General features: G+C 44.5%; 1 protein-coding gene across 9 annotated transcripts in view; it reads left to right on the top strand.

Moving 5' to 3' along the window:
* The window catches only part of FAT3 (FAT atypical cadherin 3), a 677,903-nt gene that overhangs the window by 612,448 nt on the left and 46,758 nt on the right, over positions 1–18,697 (top strand). For all 9 annotated transcript variants that reach the window (XM_078339978.1, XM_035265268.3, XM_078339977.1 and 6 more), the window contains 4 exons: positions 1,778–1,915; positions 2,881–3,024; positions 5,754–5,951; positions 9,472–10,270. In XM_078339978.1, the coding sequence (XP_078196104.1) occupies positions 1,778–1,915; positions 2,881–3,024; positions 5,754–5,951; positions 9,472–10,270 (1,279 nt within the window). The remainder of the gene's footprint in view (positions 1–1,777; positions 1,916–2,880; positions 3,025–5,753; positions 5,952–9,471; positions 10,271–18,697) is intronic.

Genomic DNA, 18,697 nt, shown 5'->3' with positions numbered 1-18,697 from the left:
TTGGCCACTCTTCTTTTTTTTTTTTTTTTTATTGCATTTTAGGTTTGGGGTACATATGCAGAACATGCAAGACAGTTGCATAGGTACACACATGGCAGTGCGTTTTGCTTCCTTTCTCCCCTTCACCCACATTTGGTATTTCACCCCAGGCTATCCCTCCCCAGCTCCCCCTCCCACTGGCTCTCCCCTTTCCCCCGCAATAGTCCCCAGTGTTTAGTACTCCCCTCCCTGTGTCCATGTGTTCTCATTTTTCATCACCCGCCTATGAGTGAGAATATGTGATATTTCATTTTCTGTTCTTGTGTCAGTTTGCTGAGAATGATGTTCTCCAGATTCATCCATGTCCCTACAAACGACACAAACTCATCATTTCTGATTGCTGCATAATATTCCATGGTGTATATGTGCCACATTTTCCCAATCCAGTCTATCATCAATGGGCATTTGGGTTGATTCCAGGTCTTTGCTATTGTAAACAGTGCTGCAATGAACATTCGTGTGCATGTGTCCTTATAGTAGAACGATTTATAGTCCTTTGGATATATACCCAGTAATGGGATTGCTGGGTCAAATGGAATTTCTATTTCTAAGGCCTTGAGGAATCGCCACACTGTCTTCCACAATGGTTGAACTAATTTACACTCCCACCAACAGTGTGAAAGTGTTCCTTTTTCTCCACATCCTCTCCAGCATCTGTTGTCTCCAGATTTTTTAATGATCGCCATTCTAACTGGCGTGAGATGGTATCTCAATGTGGTTTTGATTTGCATCTCTCTGATGACCAGTGATGATGAGCATTTTTTCATATGATTGTTGGCCTCATATATGTCTTCTTTCGTAAAGTGTCTGTTCATATCCTTTGCCCATTTTTGAATGGGCTTGTTTTTTTCCTGTAAGTCTGAGTTCTTTGTAAATTCTGGATATCAGCCCTTTGTCAGATGGGTAAACTGCAAAGATTTTTTTCCTATTCTGTTGGTTGCCGATTCACTCTAGTGACTGTTGATTGGCCACTCTTAAAGGAGCCTTTTCCAGAAGGATTTTTTTTCTAACAGTAAGAACAAGCCCTGTATCCTGAGAACTCAGATTCTCATAGAGCACAAATTACATTTTGGAACAATGAGTCCCCTCCCCACCATCTTTCCCCATCCTTTGGCTGGCAGGTCCCTTCCATCCAAGTCATCTCATTGCAGGATGAGGGTGAAATAGCCCTCTGCTGGAGGACAGTGCATTCCTTACACATCAGAAGTGCATTCCTCAGGCCCACTCTCTTTCCTGGAAAGTACATGACTGTTTCCATACATATAAATTTCAACATCATCAACCTGGAGCAATCGACAGGGACAGTATATTTGCTGTGTGAGAAGGGGAACTTTCTTGGCTTCCTTAACATGGAAATGCATAGGCCTAGAGAATCCCTGACTCGATGGCAGAGACCATTCCTTGCAGGATTGGGAAGAAATCAAAGCATTGCTTTCCGTTAGCTTTGGGTTCTAACCATACTGTCTCAAACCCTGAGAAAACTCAGGCCTAACAGGCATCAGGCTATGGGCAGGTGAAAATTAACACAGAAATAAAATGGCAGCTGTGGACCTGATGTCACCTTCCTTCAGCCGACCAATCATCCCTTCTGCTTGTGGCTTGATCACCAGCATTAGAGAGCAGAGTTCCTGAGAAAACTGTCATAGCCACACCCATTTAAGCAGACATGGGACCCTAAGAATCAACCTTTGCTCTGTTGTGTCATGCCTTTTCTTTGTTATGCTTGTTTTCCATGAAGCTAATAGCAGAAGATGTAGACAGCCCACCCAATGGCCAGATTCATTTTTCCATTGTGAACGGAGATCGGGACAATGAATTTACTGTGGATCCTGTCTTGGGACTTGTGAAAGTTAAGAAGAAATTGGACCGGGAACGGGTAAGATAGTTTAGGACAGTCTCCTTCCCATCTATATCTACCCCTCTCCTGGAATCAGAGGCACAAGCTCCAGGGATATAAATGGTAAGATTTTCCATTCTAACTCATGAAAAGTAGGTAAGGATGGGCTAAAATGCAGCATGAAATATGAGCGTTAGACCTTGGCCAGCATCTATTATAGGTAGAAAATTCTATCAATCTCTTACATATGGAGGTTTTAAAGAAAAGGCACATATTTATCTTTTCAGGTGGTTTGAATTTTAGTCCTGCCTAGAGCAGGGGGACAGAAAAATACTTTCATGGTTGGGACCCTGTGGTCCTGACCTTATGAACAACTGTAGCCCTCAGTGAGCAGAGACAAAAAGATTACCTGAAGGCATCTAGGTCAGAAAAATAGTCCAAAAAATTCCTCCATCCCAGGTTAAATGAAGTTTCTAAATATTGTCTTTTTGACCAAAAATATGCATCTTCAAAGGGAAATTAAATATGGAAAAGGATGGCATGGTAGTGATGCTGAAAAGCAGACAGACTCTACTGGTTGACACATGCTCATAACTCTAGAAATATTAACATTGGTACATAAGACAGATCAGTGGTGACAACTGTTGCACTGAGCAAAGGCCCAGAGCCTGGGTCCTAACCAGGGTGGTTTTGTACCCCAGGGGACATCTGGCAATGTTTGGAGACATATTTGGCTGTCACAATGAGGCCAGCGTGTTTCTGCCTCCTATTTGACAAAGGTCAGAGATGCCGCTGCGCATCCTGAAATGCACAGGTCAGCCCCCAAAACAAAGAATTATCCAGACCCAAATGTCAGTGGTGCCAAGAATCACCTGGTCTAGAAAATCAAACTAAATCTGGTTGATCTTTAACAAAGCCAAGCCTAAAGCTCCAGTTCCTCTGTCTATGCACGGAAGGAAGGAAGCACTACACCTGTTTACTGTCACCCCTTTGTACCTTGGCAGGTGTCTGGATACTCTCTGCTTGTCCAGGCAGCAGACAGTGGCATTCCTGCAATGTCATCAACTGCAACTGTCAACATTGATATTTCTGATGTGAATGACAACAGCCCAGTGTTTACACCTGCCAACTATACTGCTGTGATTCAGGTGAGCAAATCTTGCCTGCCAAACACTTGTCTCTGGATATTCAACTTTCTTACTCTGCTATGGTTTACTCATTGTGGTTTGTTGTTACTATTAATGTTGTCTTATGCCTTCATAGGGCAAGTGTGAAAAGAAACTAGTTTTTCTACCACACCGATTAATAAATGTGAGAACTATTGAGGAGTGGATTTTTTTCAAGTGTCAGGTGCTTTATGAACACTGTTTCTCCCCATAACAACCTGTGAAGAGGGATGGCAGATTGGCCCCCACTTTATAATTGAAAGACCTAAGGATTTGTGAGGTTAAGTAGTGCACCCAAGATCACACAGCTGGTAAGTGGCAGAGTCAGGATTTGAACTTGGGACTGTCTTCTGCAAAAGAATTCCCTTTCCCCAATGGCAGGCTGCCTTTAAGCAACTTTTTGCTGTTCTGGAAGATGACAGAGATTGATACACATTATCGTATCAGTCAAAGATAGATTGGGCATCAGGATAGAGCTAATAGTCATTAAAATTAATCTTCCATAAGCAATTCGTTTAACACTTTAAATTCACTTGCTCTTTAAAATCAGATGGCAGGATAGAGTAACTGACTGCTGGTGTTCTGCTATTAGAGAGTGCCTCTTCTTCCCATCTATTTTTTATTTCGTGAGCACACTGCTAGGTACTGAGTGTCCTCTACTTCCCAGTGTTTCTGGGAGCTGAAAGCCCAGCTTTAGGAGGATCAGGAAATCCAGCCCAGGAATACTGTCAATGTAGAGGACTTAGAGGAGACAGTGATGTGCATGTCTTGGAGGGCCACAGGTATTCTGGAGAATCAGCTCTTGCCTGATACAATTTGCCTCAGAATCACCCCCAAGGAGTCCCAGGGCTTTGTGGGTGGAAGGTGAAATGTGAGTGGGCCCAGTCTTGAGGGTCCCCTTTGGAATAACATTCAAGAATTTGAGCCTGACCATTCATAGCTGATCTTCTCAGACCCCAGGGCCACTGAGCTGTCCAGCAATCAGACTGGGAGGCAGCCTTGAAGCAAGCAGCTGTCTGCTGGTTCCCACCCCTTTGTCTGAGAAATCTGATTCCTTCCCTGGTGGTGTTTTGGTTTCCCCTCCTCTCTGATGCTTTTTCCAGCAGCTGTGCATTCTCACCACACTCTTGCTTCCCCAGAGTCTACACATTCCTCCATTTCTCCTTCTCTCACCTCAGTCTTCTCCATGACTGCTGCTCACAAGGGTGCTGTCTGCCCTCATAGCCTGTTTGCTAACCCCAAAACAAAGTGGGCTTCTCCTACTCAATATTCAGTTTTATGACACACATCAATCAGCTTGACAGACTGTTTTCAAATGTGCTACAGGAGGTCAACAGCAAAAGCACGGAGAGGCTCAGCCCATGAGTGATGGTGGGGCCCCTGTCCGCAGCGCGGGCGTGTCTGTGTTACCTTACACCCTTCTTCTCAGATGGTGACCCTGAGGGCCACATCGTGTCTCTCCTTCTACTCCATGCAGGAAGCAGCTGTTAGAGAGTGAGCAAACAAATCAGGCAGTCTTGTGTTTTGCGTGCTGCTGAGTATGTTGTCAATGTGAAACAGTACATGTATGCATGGCTATGGTGGTCCCACGACTGATTCCAGAGGGAGACAGTGTCTAGTTTTTGATGACCAAAAGTACACTTGTGAAAAGGAGCCAAATAGAGGTCTCTGAAGTCCTTTTCTCTTTCTTCTTCAAAAGATGTGCCTCCCTTTTCCCAACCTAGAATGACCTTCTTATTCCAACACATGGTTTTCGTAAGTTTATTCAGCACATAAAACTTGACTGGGCCTGCCATCCAAACTGTAGTGTATCGTCGTCTCCAGCTCTGCAAACCAAACGCATTTAATCCTCACGTCCATGATGTCAGGAGGCCTTAGCTGATAAAACTGACTCTGGGCCCAAGCTGTGGTACTGCTAGTCTGAACAGGGGAAAGGAAACCAATGCCTGCACTACAGACGATTTAATTTGGCATTTTCAAAGTGAGGATAACCTTTGACCCAAGAAGGAGCTTTGCATTCCTGTACCTACGGGGGGAAGAAAAGCAGAGAAGTTCTGCAAAATAACACGTAATAGAATCAGGACTTCCAAAAATTCCGACGAAATTAAGGATTCCTTTTCTGTTTATTGTCAAATTGAGGTATGTTTCACCCCAATCCTCTTCCCTAAAGGAACATAGCAAAACTGTGTTCTGGAGAATGAGGTAAGCCCCGTTTTCCACCGGGAATACGTTTTTGTATATTGACTAGGAAGTTGCCAGGATGTCCGCCCGGAAAATCCAGTGCTGTAACATTGTGTCTCAGTGTAGGGCCTCAGGATAATTGTGTTGTGATACGCGTGTGTGAAGAAGTGCCTCCCCACACCTAACGGGGCTCTTCAGGTCAGCTCAGGCGTTGCCAGCTAACCCAGGACAAGGTGTGCCCAGCCCCATGCTCAGAACCTGTAAACCCATGCAGCTCCAGGTCCTGTATTCACACCTGTAGAGGATTGTCCCACGGGGTAGTTGTGGGAAGCAGCCAAGATAAGAAACATGATGCTTACAGACACCAGCATGTTTTCAGAAGACAAGATAATATCACAGGAATCCCTTCAGCTGAAAGCCCAGTTTTCTAGCTCAGCACTCTCAGCCTATAATGATGGTTTTTTTTTTTTTCAATGTGAAGAAAAGTGTAATTTTATCTTCCTTTTTACTATATCTGCTCTTTTATGCAGGAAAATAAGCCAGTGGGCACCAGCATCTTGCAGCTGGTGGTGACAGACAGAGACTCCTTTCACAATGGGCCTCCCTTTTCATTCTCTATTTTGTCGGGAAATGAAGAGGAGGAGTTTGTATTGGACCCTCATGGGATCCTGCGGTCGGCTGTGGTCTTCCAGCATGCAGAGTCTCCGGAATACGTGTTGTGTATCCAGGTATGGCATCGCACTCTGTCTCCATCACACTTTCTTTCTCATGCTTGTTTCTGTGCCCTTCAGTGGATTTTTTTCTTTGCTGAGTAAGTCAACATAATTCATTACCATGCAGGAATGTTCCCCTTTTAATCTCAAATTCAATTTCACACCAATAAAAGCTACCTGTGTGTGTGAAATTGAACAGGAAGGGAGGGAAGCATCGTTGTTCAGGAAGGACATTCCTGTAGGGTGTGCCCAACAGATGGTCGCTGGGCTTAAATCTGCATTTAAAAAACTCCTGCTGCTTTACACTGTTATGCACCACATTACCCCACTTGGGGCAGCTACCATTTCCTGTCATAAGGCTATTAGCAGTGTCATGCCTCTGCTTGATAGGCCTTCCCCTGGTGAGACAGGAGGGGACCAAGGACTCTGCTGGAAGTGATCTCTAACATGTCAGTTCCTCATGGTCATTGGCCTGTGTAACATGAAATGGGACAAAGAAGCAAAGTGGCAGGTATGCAGAGTACAGAGGGAGCAGGAAGTGAGAGGGCCCGCAAAAGTTCCTATGTATGATTTCTGCAAATACCAAGATTTGGATCCCATCAGGGAAACTGAGTGACTTTTTCTATCCACTGTTGCCTGCAGAGGGCAACCTAGACTCATTATTAATGATGGCAATAATAGCAATAGTAATTATTGGTGTTGGTACAGCACTGACTTCTATACATTGTATCTTGGGTCAATTACACCTTACTTTACTCGTGAAACCTTCTAAATTAATGACTGCCAGCTCCAAGCACATCAATGAACTCTTCAATTGCCATCCGCTCCTCCAACAATATTGTGTAAATAATTTTATATCAGTGTAGTTCTCAAAGCAAGGAGAGATTTTCAGTGCCTTCTCACAGAAACTAGGACGGTTTGCCAATCCTCTCCAGATACGGAGCAGATTTCACATCTCAGGTTTTAGAATCTTTGTAAAAGGTCCTCTCCCCCTAGTCCCTTGTCTGAAACCACCGTACTGACTGAGTCCTGCGTTTTCTTCCTTTTGACTGTCCCTGTGTGCATCAGTCACATTCCCGTTGCCACTGCCTCACTGTGTTCTGCACGGCCCCATCATCATGCTACTGTGGCAGGAGCCTCCTGGGTGCTTCCTCTGGCTTCAGCCTCATTCTCTTCTGACCCGACCCTTCACCCCTCCCATATTAATCAGTCCACTTAGATTATGTCATTCCCCTTAATCAGGGACCAGTACACTACAGCCCTTGGACCGCATCCTGCTCTCAGCCTGATTTTAGCAATAAAGTTTCTTGGCACACAGCCTCAATCATTTAGATATGCTTCACAACTCCTTCTATGCATAGGACAGCCTGCCTATGTTGTGATAGAGGCTGTCTAACCCACAAAGCTGAAAATATTATCTCGTCTTTTACAGAAAATGTTTGCTTGCTGATCGCTGCCCTAAACCAAAACTCTGTTGGTTTCCTAGTGTTTGAAAATGTAGGCTCTACAGGCTGAATTCAGCCCCAGACACTCAGATTTTGAATTTCAGGACCTTTTGGCAGACACCACTCTCCAGTCCTTCTCTGGCCACAGGCCCATTCCTCTGTCACTTTACACCCAGCAGTGTGATGCCCGCCCCCACCGCCGCCTTTTATTTTTGAGACAGTCTCGCTCTGTCACAAGGCACCAGGCTGGAGTGCAGTGGCACGATCTTGGCTCACTGCAACCTCCACCTCCCAGGTTCAAGCAATTCTCCTGCCTCGGCCTCCTGAGTAGCTGGGACTACAGGCACATGCCACCACACACAGCTAATTTTTATATTTTTTAGAAGAGACGGGGTTTCACTGTGTTGGCCAGGATGGTCTCGATCTCTTGACCTTGTGCTCCACTGGTCTTGGCCTCCCAAAGTGCTGGAATTATAGGCATAAGCCACCATGCCTGGCCAGCGTCATGCCTTTCTTTTATATTTCTGGCCTCTGACATATGAATGGGCAACCTCTGACCTATAAAGTCTAAACTCATCACTCTCCTTTGATGCACTCCACGGTTTGACTTCAAGTTGAATCTAATTTGCTGAAGTTATCTCCTCCTCCATGAATTTTACATTGTAACATCTCATTCACATCATCCATCAAATAAAGCATGTGATGGTGGCAATAAAAACAACAGGTGGACATGGTGGCTCACACCTGTGATCCCAGTACTTTGGTATGCCAAGGCAGGGGATTGCTTGTGCTCAGGAGTTCAACACCAGCCTTGGCAAGTGAGACCACATCTCTACAAAAACAAAAAAAGTAGTGAGACCTCATCTCTACAAAAACAAAAAAAGTAGTGAGACCTCATCTCTACAAAAACAATAAGTAGCCTGGTGTAGTGCTGCACACTGATAGTCCCAGCTACTCAGGAGGCTGAGGTGAGAGGATCACTTGAGTTCAGGAGGTCAAGGCTACAGTGAGCTGTGATTGCACCATCACTGCACTCCAGCCTGGGTGGCAGAGCAAGACCCTGTCTCTAAATAAACAAAACAAATAAAAATAACAATCACGGGAACCATCTTGTACTAAGTGTGTCTGTGGATTAGCCATGGACTTAGTGCCTTGCAATGACTCTCTTTTAGTCCCCACAATACAAGGACCCTGTGAAGTAGATGCTAGTATTTCACTCATTGAAAATACAAAAATTGAAACTTAGATAAGTTAAGTAACATACTCAAAGCCGGATATGTAGTGAGTGGCAGAGACAAGATTGAAACTTGGGTCTGTGTGATTCCCAGGCACGTGTTCTTTCACTGCCTTCCACATACAAGGACATCTCTCCCCTCAGATGCCACCTGGTCTACAGGGTTCACTGCAGCTCCACATCTTCATTACCTGCCCCATAAACCCAGCCCAAGGGAATCTGCCCTTTTCCTGAAGCACTGCACCACTGAATATCTCCACCTTGCATGTGATGGGTGTTCAGTAAAGACCTGTTGCCAGAGTGGCTGTTCTGTCAATACTTATACAAGGAAGGAAGAGAAAGGTTTTTAGCAAGCCACCTAGCTTTTATTTTCAATGTATTATATTTTATTTGAAACCTTACCATGATATAACTCCCATTTAAATTATGTTGTTTCTTAAATATGCAGAAAGGTGCTATCTGGGTCCAGTCAAAAGGAAATAATCCAGCAGAAAACAAAAATTTCTCCTCCAAGTGGAAAGACCACTTTATGAGGTTTCCCCTGTGGTTGCTGCATAAAATTAAAACAAGACCAGCCTGTTGAGGGCATGTTGAGTCTTGTAGCCCTCTGTCCTCCTGTATTCACCCCAGCTGCCTTTATTATGTTGATACATTTTATTATCCATAACAGTGTACAGATGGGGATGGAAGGTGGTAAATCACTCCACATAAATGCACATCCTCAGCATTTTTCAGAATAGTGGCAGGGGATCAAGGAAGAAGCAAATGTAAAGGTACAAATATCTTCTGAGGGTTTTCAAAACAGTTATGATTAGTTTGCTTCATTTGTTGCCTTTTCACCTCTTGGTTGTTTTAGGCAAAGGATTCAGGCAAACCGCAGCAAGTTTCTCACACCTACATCCACGTGCGAGTCATTGAGGAAAGCATCCACAAGCCCACGGCCATTCCCCTGGAAATTTTCATTGTCACCATGGAGGACGACTTTCCTGGTGGGGTCATTGGGAAGATTCATGCCACAGATCAAGACATGTATGATGTGCTTACATTTGCCCTGAAATCGGAGCAGAAAAGCTTGTTTAAAGTGAACAGTCATGATGGGAAAATCATTGCCCTGGGAGGCCTGGACAGTGGCAAGTATGTCCTGAATGTGTCTGTGAGCGATGGTCGCTTCCAGGTGCCCATTGATGTGGTCGTGCATGTGGAGCAGCTGGTGCATGAGATGCTGCAGAACACGGTCACCATCCGCTTTGAGAATGTGTCCCCCGAGGACTTCGTGGGGCTGCACATGCACGGGTTCCGACGCACCTTGCGGAACGCAGTCCTCACCCAGAAGCAGGATAGCTTGCGCATCATCAGCATCCAGCCCGTGGCAGGCACCAACCAGCTGGACATGCTTTTTGCAGTGGAGATGCACAGCAGCCAGTTCTACAAGCCAGCCTACCTGATCCAGAAGCTATCCAATGCCAGAAGACACCTGGAGAACATCATGCGCATCTCGGCCATCCTGGAGAAGAACTGCTCAGGGCTAGACTGTCAGGAGCAGCATTGTGAGCAAGGCTTGTCACTGGATTCCCATGCTCTCATGACCTACAGCACAGCTCGCATCAGCTTTGTGTGTCCACGTTTCTACAGGAATGTACGCTGCACCTGCAATGGTGAGTGCAGTTTTGAGTGTTCCCTCCCATCTCCTGAGATTGTAGGGTTACCATTCCAGCATGCCTACATTCAGTCATTCATTCAACTAAATATTAAGTGATCACTTACTTGTGCCCCAAAACCATGATAGATGCTAGGGCTACAGGGGGTACAGTCCCATGCAGCTGTGGCTCAGTGAGAAGCACAAACAGGCAAGCCTATTTGATACATGTTGTCAAGAAATGTACAAAATCCTATGGGGGACCCAGCCAATGGGGGAGTCTCCCAAAGGGAGTATCCTCTAGGTAAAGAAGAGGATCTAGTAGGCATTAGGGGAGGGGAAGTGAGGGAGAGAGCCTTCTAGGCAAGGGGCAGCTTGCATGGGGAAGGCTCACGGGCATAAGAGGAACCTACACTAGGGATTGAAAGAGCTTTCCTCTGGCTGCAAGAAGCCAGAGGAAACATAGAAGCAGGGCTGGGATGTGAAAGAATACTTTAGAGCAGGTCCAGTGATCACACAAGGGCTGTTAGCCAGGATGAATAATTTAGAAATTATCCCAAGGCACTGAGAGCCATTGGCTGATGAGAAGTGAAGAAGTGGCAGGATCAGATCTGTCTTTCACAGAGGCTGTGCTGGCTGCAGAGGGCAATGGGTTAGAGGAGGCCAGGCAGAGGCAGGGAAACAAGTGAGGAAGCTGTTGCCAAGGGTAAGGGCAGTTCGATTTGCTTCAGTGAGAAACAGGGGCCAGATGCCCAGGAGCACAGTCAGGGGTTGGATTCAGCCCTCAGAATGACAGGGAAGGAATGGTTCGTGTTTGTTGATGTAACTGGAGCCATTGAACCTTGACCTTTACTGGTCAAAGGCCATAGCTGCAGAGTCACATGCCCATAGTGATCGATGAGAAGCATTCCACTTTCTTTTCCTGTCTGACATGTGGAGCTATAATTCACTGCCCTCTTCTAAGGAAATTGCAGACAGAGTTTTTCTAGCCAGAGTGAATTTGGTCCAAAGGGACCATGGCCAGAAGGGAGGCCATTTGTAAAACATCCTTTAGGTAACTGGGGACAGGCAGGGCCCCTGGCCTCTTCCCTTGTGGAAAGTTCTTGGTTGCAGTTTGGAGAATGAGCTCATCAGGGGAGGCCCTAGGGGTCATAACTCCCTCTGAGAGATGCTTTGACAGCCTCCAAGCAGCCCATCAGTGTGCCAGCTGCTCTCTCTGGGGTATCCAGTGAATTGTTTGTGATTTCATCAGGTAGAAGCAGGGTTGTCCAGACTTGTTTAATATGTAAATTAGCTGCAAAGTAACTCAAAGCATGCATGCTAGGTCAAATGCGTTTCTGGCAGGTGTCACCAACATGCAGAATTTATGAATGCCAGCTGTCTGGGCCTCACCTAGATTTCCTTTGTTGGCAAACTGATTTATACCCCAAAGCTCTGCTAAGGTCTGTATGTGGTGATTCACAGCAGGGTTCGAAAGAGGTTCAGGACAGGACAGGGCAGACCGTGAAGGAGAAACTATACCAACTAATTAATCCTTGTACTCTGAGAACTCATTTATTTCTGCAAAAAAAATTCTGTGAAGGCAGCAATGTCTTAGGCACTAAAGTTTTAAAGTAAAAAAGATATAGTTCCTGCCCTAGGAGCTGACAATTGTAAAGTCAGCTTGCAAGCACCTACTTGCTCTAACAGTGCTACAGGAAATGCTAGGGCATAGAAGAGACGGAATCCCTCCTGTGGCCAAAGGAAAGCTGTCTGTGTATCTGTACACAGAGACCACCAATGTGCTTGGTCTTCAGGGATCAGTTCATCAAAAAGACTCAGGTGGGGAAGGGGTGGCAGATTTTGCAGAGTTCTTTATAAGAAAGATTTACAGGAGTGGTTTTTGTTGGAGACAGAGGGACTTGCTCTCTATTGTACATAGACAGTAATGTCTTAAATGTAATATGTTTCAAGGTGTATCTCTGCCTAGAACCCCTGTTCTCTAGTCTCCATAAACCTTTCTACTCCCAGTAAACCTAGAATGCCAGGTTTTGTGAGTCAGACCCAGCCATCCCAAGAGGTGGCCTTCTGGGTTTGAAAAGCCAGCATTTTCTCAAGAGCTTTGCAGAGTCAGGCCAGGCTCTCAGCCTTTTCTCACCTTCAAGTCACTCTTATAATTAAGCTATAAAATGAAATTCTAGATTTTAGTGGTAAAGGAGCTCCAAAGGTCATCTAGCCCAGCCCTGTCTTCAGCAGGTGATATATGATAATCTCCGTTTTATAGATGTGGTAGCTTTGTGCCTTGCTGAGGGCCATACAGCTGATGAGAGTGACATGCTGAATGACGAAAGAGTCCTCTTGGGCCCCTACTTTATTATCTGCATCTTAAGAACAGAGACTCTTCCTTTTTAAATGTGAACCATAACCTCAGTGCTATATACTGTATAAGAATACTCAAATACAGTCATGCATGGCATAGCAATGTTTCATCAAGAAGGGACCATGTATACAGTGGTAGTCCCATGAGATTATAATACTATATATTTATTATGCCTTTTCTATGTTTAGATTTGTTTAGATATACAAATCCTTACCATTGTGGTACAATTGCAGTGTTCAGTACAGTAGCAAGCTATACAGGTCTGTAGCCTAGGAGCCCCAGGCTGTACTGTATAGCCTGGGTGCATAGTTGACTGTGCTATCTAGGTCTGAGCAAGTGTACTCTATGATGTTTGCACAATGACGAAACAGCCTAAGGATGCAGTTCTCAGAATATATCCCCGTCATTAAGCAATTCATGACCATAACCCAATTTTCCTATCAGACTGATCGCCAGCCTCACAATACAATGCCAATAAGGCAGAAGTTCTCTCAGACTCCTGTGTACATGGGGCTTACTAAATGCCCATTGCTGAGCTCCACACTTACATATGGACAGTTCGGGTGAAGTGTAGGATTCTACACATGTAGCCTGACTGACTCTAATGTTGCTGGTCAGGAAATGAAACTTTGAGAAATCACAGAGCAAGATAAAGAGGAAAGAGTTTTTTCCAGGTTTGAGAACAGGCTCTTTGTTGTAATAGCAATAGCTTTCTCACTTCTAGAATTATCTTTCAAGTAAAAATACAGCCATGAATTGTTAAATAAGCATCAGGCATTTTCTCATTTATTGGAAAGGAGAAGTAATTGAATTCAGTAAGTTCCATGCAAACACACACACACACACATCGTCACACGCAACTAGTATTGGCTGCTCTTCTCTTTAAGAGGTGAGCAGATTCATTAGATGGACTTTCCCACCACTTGGTGGAATATTAGCATGATAGAGGAACTGTCCATTCTGGTCTGTATATCAATGTTTAGATAAATTTGGCCTCAATATTCTTTCCTCCTCCCAACTTCCAGCTCACCTTTTTCTCATGAAAAGTTGTTTTTTTTTTTTTTTTGGTCCAATTATCATTAGCATCTTGAACCAAAATGCTGAGTTGTTTCAACAAAATGAAAGGAGACTTGAATTTTAGTGCCAAATAAGCTCATTAGACTCCAGCCACCATCAAGCATCATGTCTGCACCAAACTTCAAGAGATTCAAAGGTCGTATGTTGTGAGGTGGCTCCTGGTGAACTTCAGAGGTGCAGTAAACATTACTTCAGTAAGAAAGCCTGACACCAACTTAAATGAATTGAGGATGATAGATGTCCTTGTGCCCAGATAGGGGATATGCAAGAGGAAAGGGTGTCAGAGCACTCTATGGGGCCTTGCTGATTGTCCATTTTTGAAAAATTGCATTTAGAAATCTAATATACAAATATATCAAAGAGGACATACTTGTCCAGGAGGATGGACTGCCAGTGAGACCACCAGTGTGTTTATGGGTGTGGTGGAAGAAGTGGATGCCTGATTTGTCAAGTCTTTATTCAGATATGGAATATAGAATGGAACCTAGTGCTCCAAATGAAATGGAGTGTTTGCCATGGGTGAAGCCCTGTGCTGTACAGAAACAAGTCAGACAGCAGCCTGCCCTCAACCAGTAGAGGATGGCACCATCATAGGGTTTGCTCAGAGGGTAAAGAGGAATCACTAGAGGTGCTGCAACCTGAGCAAGGTCTGAAAGGATGCCTAGAATTATCTAGATGACCAGGACAGGTGATTCCAAACAGAAGGGCATAAGAGCCAAGGCATGGAGGTGAGAGCTGGTGTGCAAATTTAGTGCACGGATCAAGGCAGGGACAGACAGAATGGATAACATTTATCAAGCCATCACCAGTTTCCGTGCTGTTTTCACATGCATGTAATTGCATTTAATTCTTACTATAACCCTGAAGCGTAGGTCTCATGAACTTTTTTCCAAAATTAAGGAAACCAAAACTTGACTCACTCAAAATCAGAGCTAGGAAATGGCAGAGCCAGGATTCATCCTTGACCCTCTTATTCAAAGCACTTTTTAACCATGGCACCTTACCACCTCTGCACAGATTTAAAAAGAACTCAGAAGTTTCCTAATGCAACCTCCCACCCACAGCAAACATCCTATTTTCTATATTCTTGTCATAGTATTTTGGCCAAGGTTCGAGCACCAGTGCTGGGAGCTTGCAAGGCGGCCCTGAGATGATCTTCTGCCTTGTAGTACACCAGAACCTCTGTCACGTCATCCAGATGTATCCCTCAGCCACACAGACCCAATGTGGCTAACCCTGCTTCTACAAGCTGCCCTCTGGGTAACAAAGGATAGTTGTTATGACCCTTTGAATGCTCTTCCTAGCCAAACACAAGAAGTTCCTTTGCTCCTTGGCTGTAAACAAATATGCAGTATGAAGAGTTAACAGATGGTGTTATTGGGTCCCAGGGGAAGCATAAGGGAGGGAGTTACCAGCTCTGCTTGGAGGAGTGAAAGAAAGGCATTGGAAGCAATGAACCATGTCATAATAAGTCTTTGCCAGGTAAAGGATGCATTTTAAGCATCCTTTTGTTTACTTATCCTCTCAGCACTTAATTGAATACTATTTTGCTCCAGGCCCTGGGCAGGGTGCTAGAGATACAGTGGTGAAAGAGGCTGATGTGATCCTCATTCCCGTGGAGCATGAAACAGCATCATGCATTGGGCAAATGAGAGAGACTCAGTGGGGTGGATGGTAAGAAGTCAGGACAACCCTTAGGAGGAATACAGTAGGACAGGTAAAGCAGGCCTGCTGTCAGGTGACCACTGCACTTCTAATATGCACTGTAAAATAAAAGGATGATGTCTTCTGTGAGGCAGTAAGACACTTAAAACATGGTGGTGAATTTGTTTTGTTTTGAGACAGAGTTTTGCTTTTGTTACCCAGTCTGGGGTGCAGTGGTGCAATGTCAGCTCACTGCAACCTCCGCCTCCTGGGTTCAAGCAATTCTACCTCAGCCTCCCAAGTAGCTGGGATTACAGGCATACGCCACCACACCTGGCCAATTTTGTACTTTTTTTTAGTAGAGACAGGGTTTCTCCATGTTGGTCAGGCTGATGTCGAACTCCTGACCTCAGGTGATCTGCCCACCTCAGCTTCCCAAAGTGATGTGTTTTTATGCGACACAGAAGAATCTGAAATTGGGTTTGTACTCTAGCCGGGGTTTGTTAATGCTCATCTTCTGAGGACAGGGCCAGTTCCAGTGGCTTTGAGTAACCCTCAGTGTTGGCTATTAATCTTAACAGGTTAACTCCCTATAAACTGGGAAGTGTCTATTTTTTATTCATTAGAAATACACCTCTGCAGATCCCTCATCTCTAGTACGCATGAGTCCCACAGTGCCAGGAGAGTTGTAGAGGTCCCCACCCTTGTGATGCCAGCTTCTCAGTGTATGCATATTCCCTTCTATATTCTATCCATACACAGCTTCCCCAGTGAGGAGGTCTTGAATGAAATTGCACTTGGCCTTTAGTGAAATCGTACAGAAATGTGGCTGAGTCAAGCAAACACCATCCTGGATGACTCTGCTCCCGAGAAAACCATAAGAAATGCCATCAAAGTTGAGACTTCCGTTTTTTAAAAACTTCTTGCAGGCCATGAATTAAGAAGGGAGCTTTTTGACTTATGTGGCATTTGCCAGGACATGGCATGTTGTTAAAGCACATGAATTCAGGGCATGGGATGTTTACTGTTAGTTATTGGATTATTCAGTGCAATGAGGCAGCAACATAAATCAAGAGGTTGAATCAACTTAAAGTGGCAGCATAATAATCACAGCTAGATACTGATATATTGGCTAAAAGCAGAGACTTAATCCAGGAGGCTGTGGGAATGCTAGGGAGAGAGGAGAGTCATAAATATGGTAGTGAAACCTTTTAAAACCTCCAGAGCATCACACTTCTCCTCCCTGCATGTTCCTTATCTCTAAGCCTTCTGCTCAAGTGAATTGCCTGTTGTCACCTCTATAGAAAGGGACCTAAATATTCACTTGAGCAAAAAATCAGAAGGTAGAACACCTTTCAGGGAATGGTCACATGGTGTGTGCATTTCTCCTGGTGGACAAGGTGCGTGAAAAGAACGCCTGCACCTGAGATGGAGTAGGTGGTGAAGGGGTCAACACAGCTGCAGGTCCCTGTGACACAGATGAATAACAAGCCCCAGGCCTTATTCTGTGCCTCCAGTGCACACCATATTTCGTATTTCCTATCATCTACTGCCGACTTACAAATCACGAATCTGACCAAAGAAAGGACAGCAAGGGAAAGGTTATACCTGAGTTCGCGTCTCTGCCACGTTTCTGAGTCAAGTTAGTGCTTCCAGTTTTGAGACCCTGTAGTAATTTGTTTTTATAATTTTTTCTTTACAAGTTGCTTTCACATACACTAGCCCATTGCATTCTCACAGTACTATAAAAAATTGTTATCAGCCCAGCACAGTGGCTCACACCTGTAATCCCAGCACTTTGGGAGGCCAAGGCGAGCAGATCATGAGGTCAGGAGTTCGAGACCAGCCTGACCAACGTGGTAAAACCCCATCTCTACTAAAAATACAAAGATTAGCACTCACCTGTAATTTCAGCTACTCAGGAAGCTGAGGCCGGAGAACTGCTTGAACCCAGAAGGCTGAGGTTTCAGTGAGCTGAGATCGTGCCATTGCACTCCAGCTTGGGTGACAGAGAAAGACCCTGTATGGAAAAAAAAAATTGTCATTTTTCAGAAAAGGAAATTGAGACCTAGAAAAGACAAGTGAGTAGTTCAAGGCCACTCAGTGACTAAATAACAAAACTAGCCAGGGCCAAAACCCAGGTCTGCATCTTGTCAATGCAGTATCCTTTCCTATTTTACTACCCCACCTTCCCAAGAGAAACTGGAAATGGGGTATTATGTTGTGAAAGGAGCTAAACACGTCTGATCCTGCCCTGACATACCATAAATGGTGTCAGCTGTTTTGATGAAGTGGAACCTTCTCCCTTGGTGCTTACTGTGGTACCAAATTGATGGATGTCTGGGATGCAGAGCATGTCGGTCTATGAGCCCACATCCCCCAAGCTGTCACCAAACACAGCACAAGTTAATTAAACTTGCATTACTTCATGATAGCTAATAAGATAAACTTTCTCCCGGAAGCCAGCAGGAGTTGACACTGCCTTCTCTAAACTGGTACTCTGGAGCTGAGGGAGCACTGACTGCCACCAGAGAGGAGGTCTTTAAGGCTCTTAACAATAACAGGTGCATAGACTTCCTGAAAAACGGATGACAGAAACATGGTTTCTAAAAGCAAGTTAACCCTTCACCATTCTTTTAAAGCTTACTAGATTTTATTTAGATAAAAGATTTAGGGTTTGGGGTGGTAAGAGTGTTGCTATCCTCAAAAAAGTGTTTCCTGGACCCTGACATGGGTATATCTGCAACCAAGGGGCACATAACATTGTTCAGGGTTGGCATACAAAGGTTAAGTCCCTCTGACAAGACATATTTCAGAATGAGATTAATTTTTTATAATAGCTCATAGAGAAGAAAGAACTGCAATATAGGATGGGGTAATACTTACTTTTGAGGAATTTTTCAGTAACTAAAAGATTTTGCTAGGCATACACTGCAGTTTGCACACATGATCACATCTGTCCCCTGCTAAGGAGGATGTTACATTTACACTGGCCTGTAGATTCTAATCTGCCTTCATGCTTCCTTGAGCCACATGAGAGTGGGCCCATGACCAGAGCAAACAGGCAACAGCAGCCAGCAACCAAATATTTACGGCTGTGCATTTTCAGGCTGGAATTCAGGGAGGAGTCCCCAGAGGATTTTTAACACATAAAAAGGTACATCCCTTGCCAAAAACTATCCCTTTAATGCTAAAGAACCTATTAAAAACAGAAAGCAAATCAACCTAACAAAGTCATTGCTGCTGAAATGAATGTAAATACTCATTATATAACTTTTATATTGACATTTCAGAATGTACTTATTTATAATTGTATTTTTTTTTTACTCATCCTTAAGCTACAGTTTCCACAGCGCAAACTTACCT

Source organism: Callithrix jacchus, chromosome 10, assembly GCF_049354715.1.
Source record: "Callithrix jacchus isolate 240 chromosome 10, calJac240_pri, whole genome shotgun sequence".
NCBI classification, from domain to species: Eukaryota; Metazoa; Chordata; class Mammalia; order Primates; family Cebidae; genus Callithrix; species Callithrix jacchus.
This window is presented reverse-complemented; position numbering and strand designations above follow the sequence as displayed.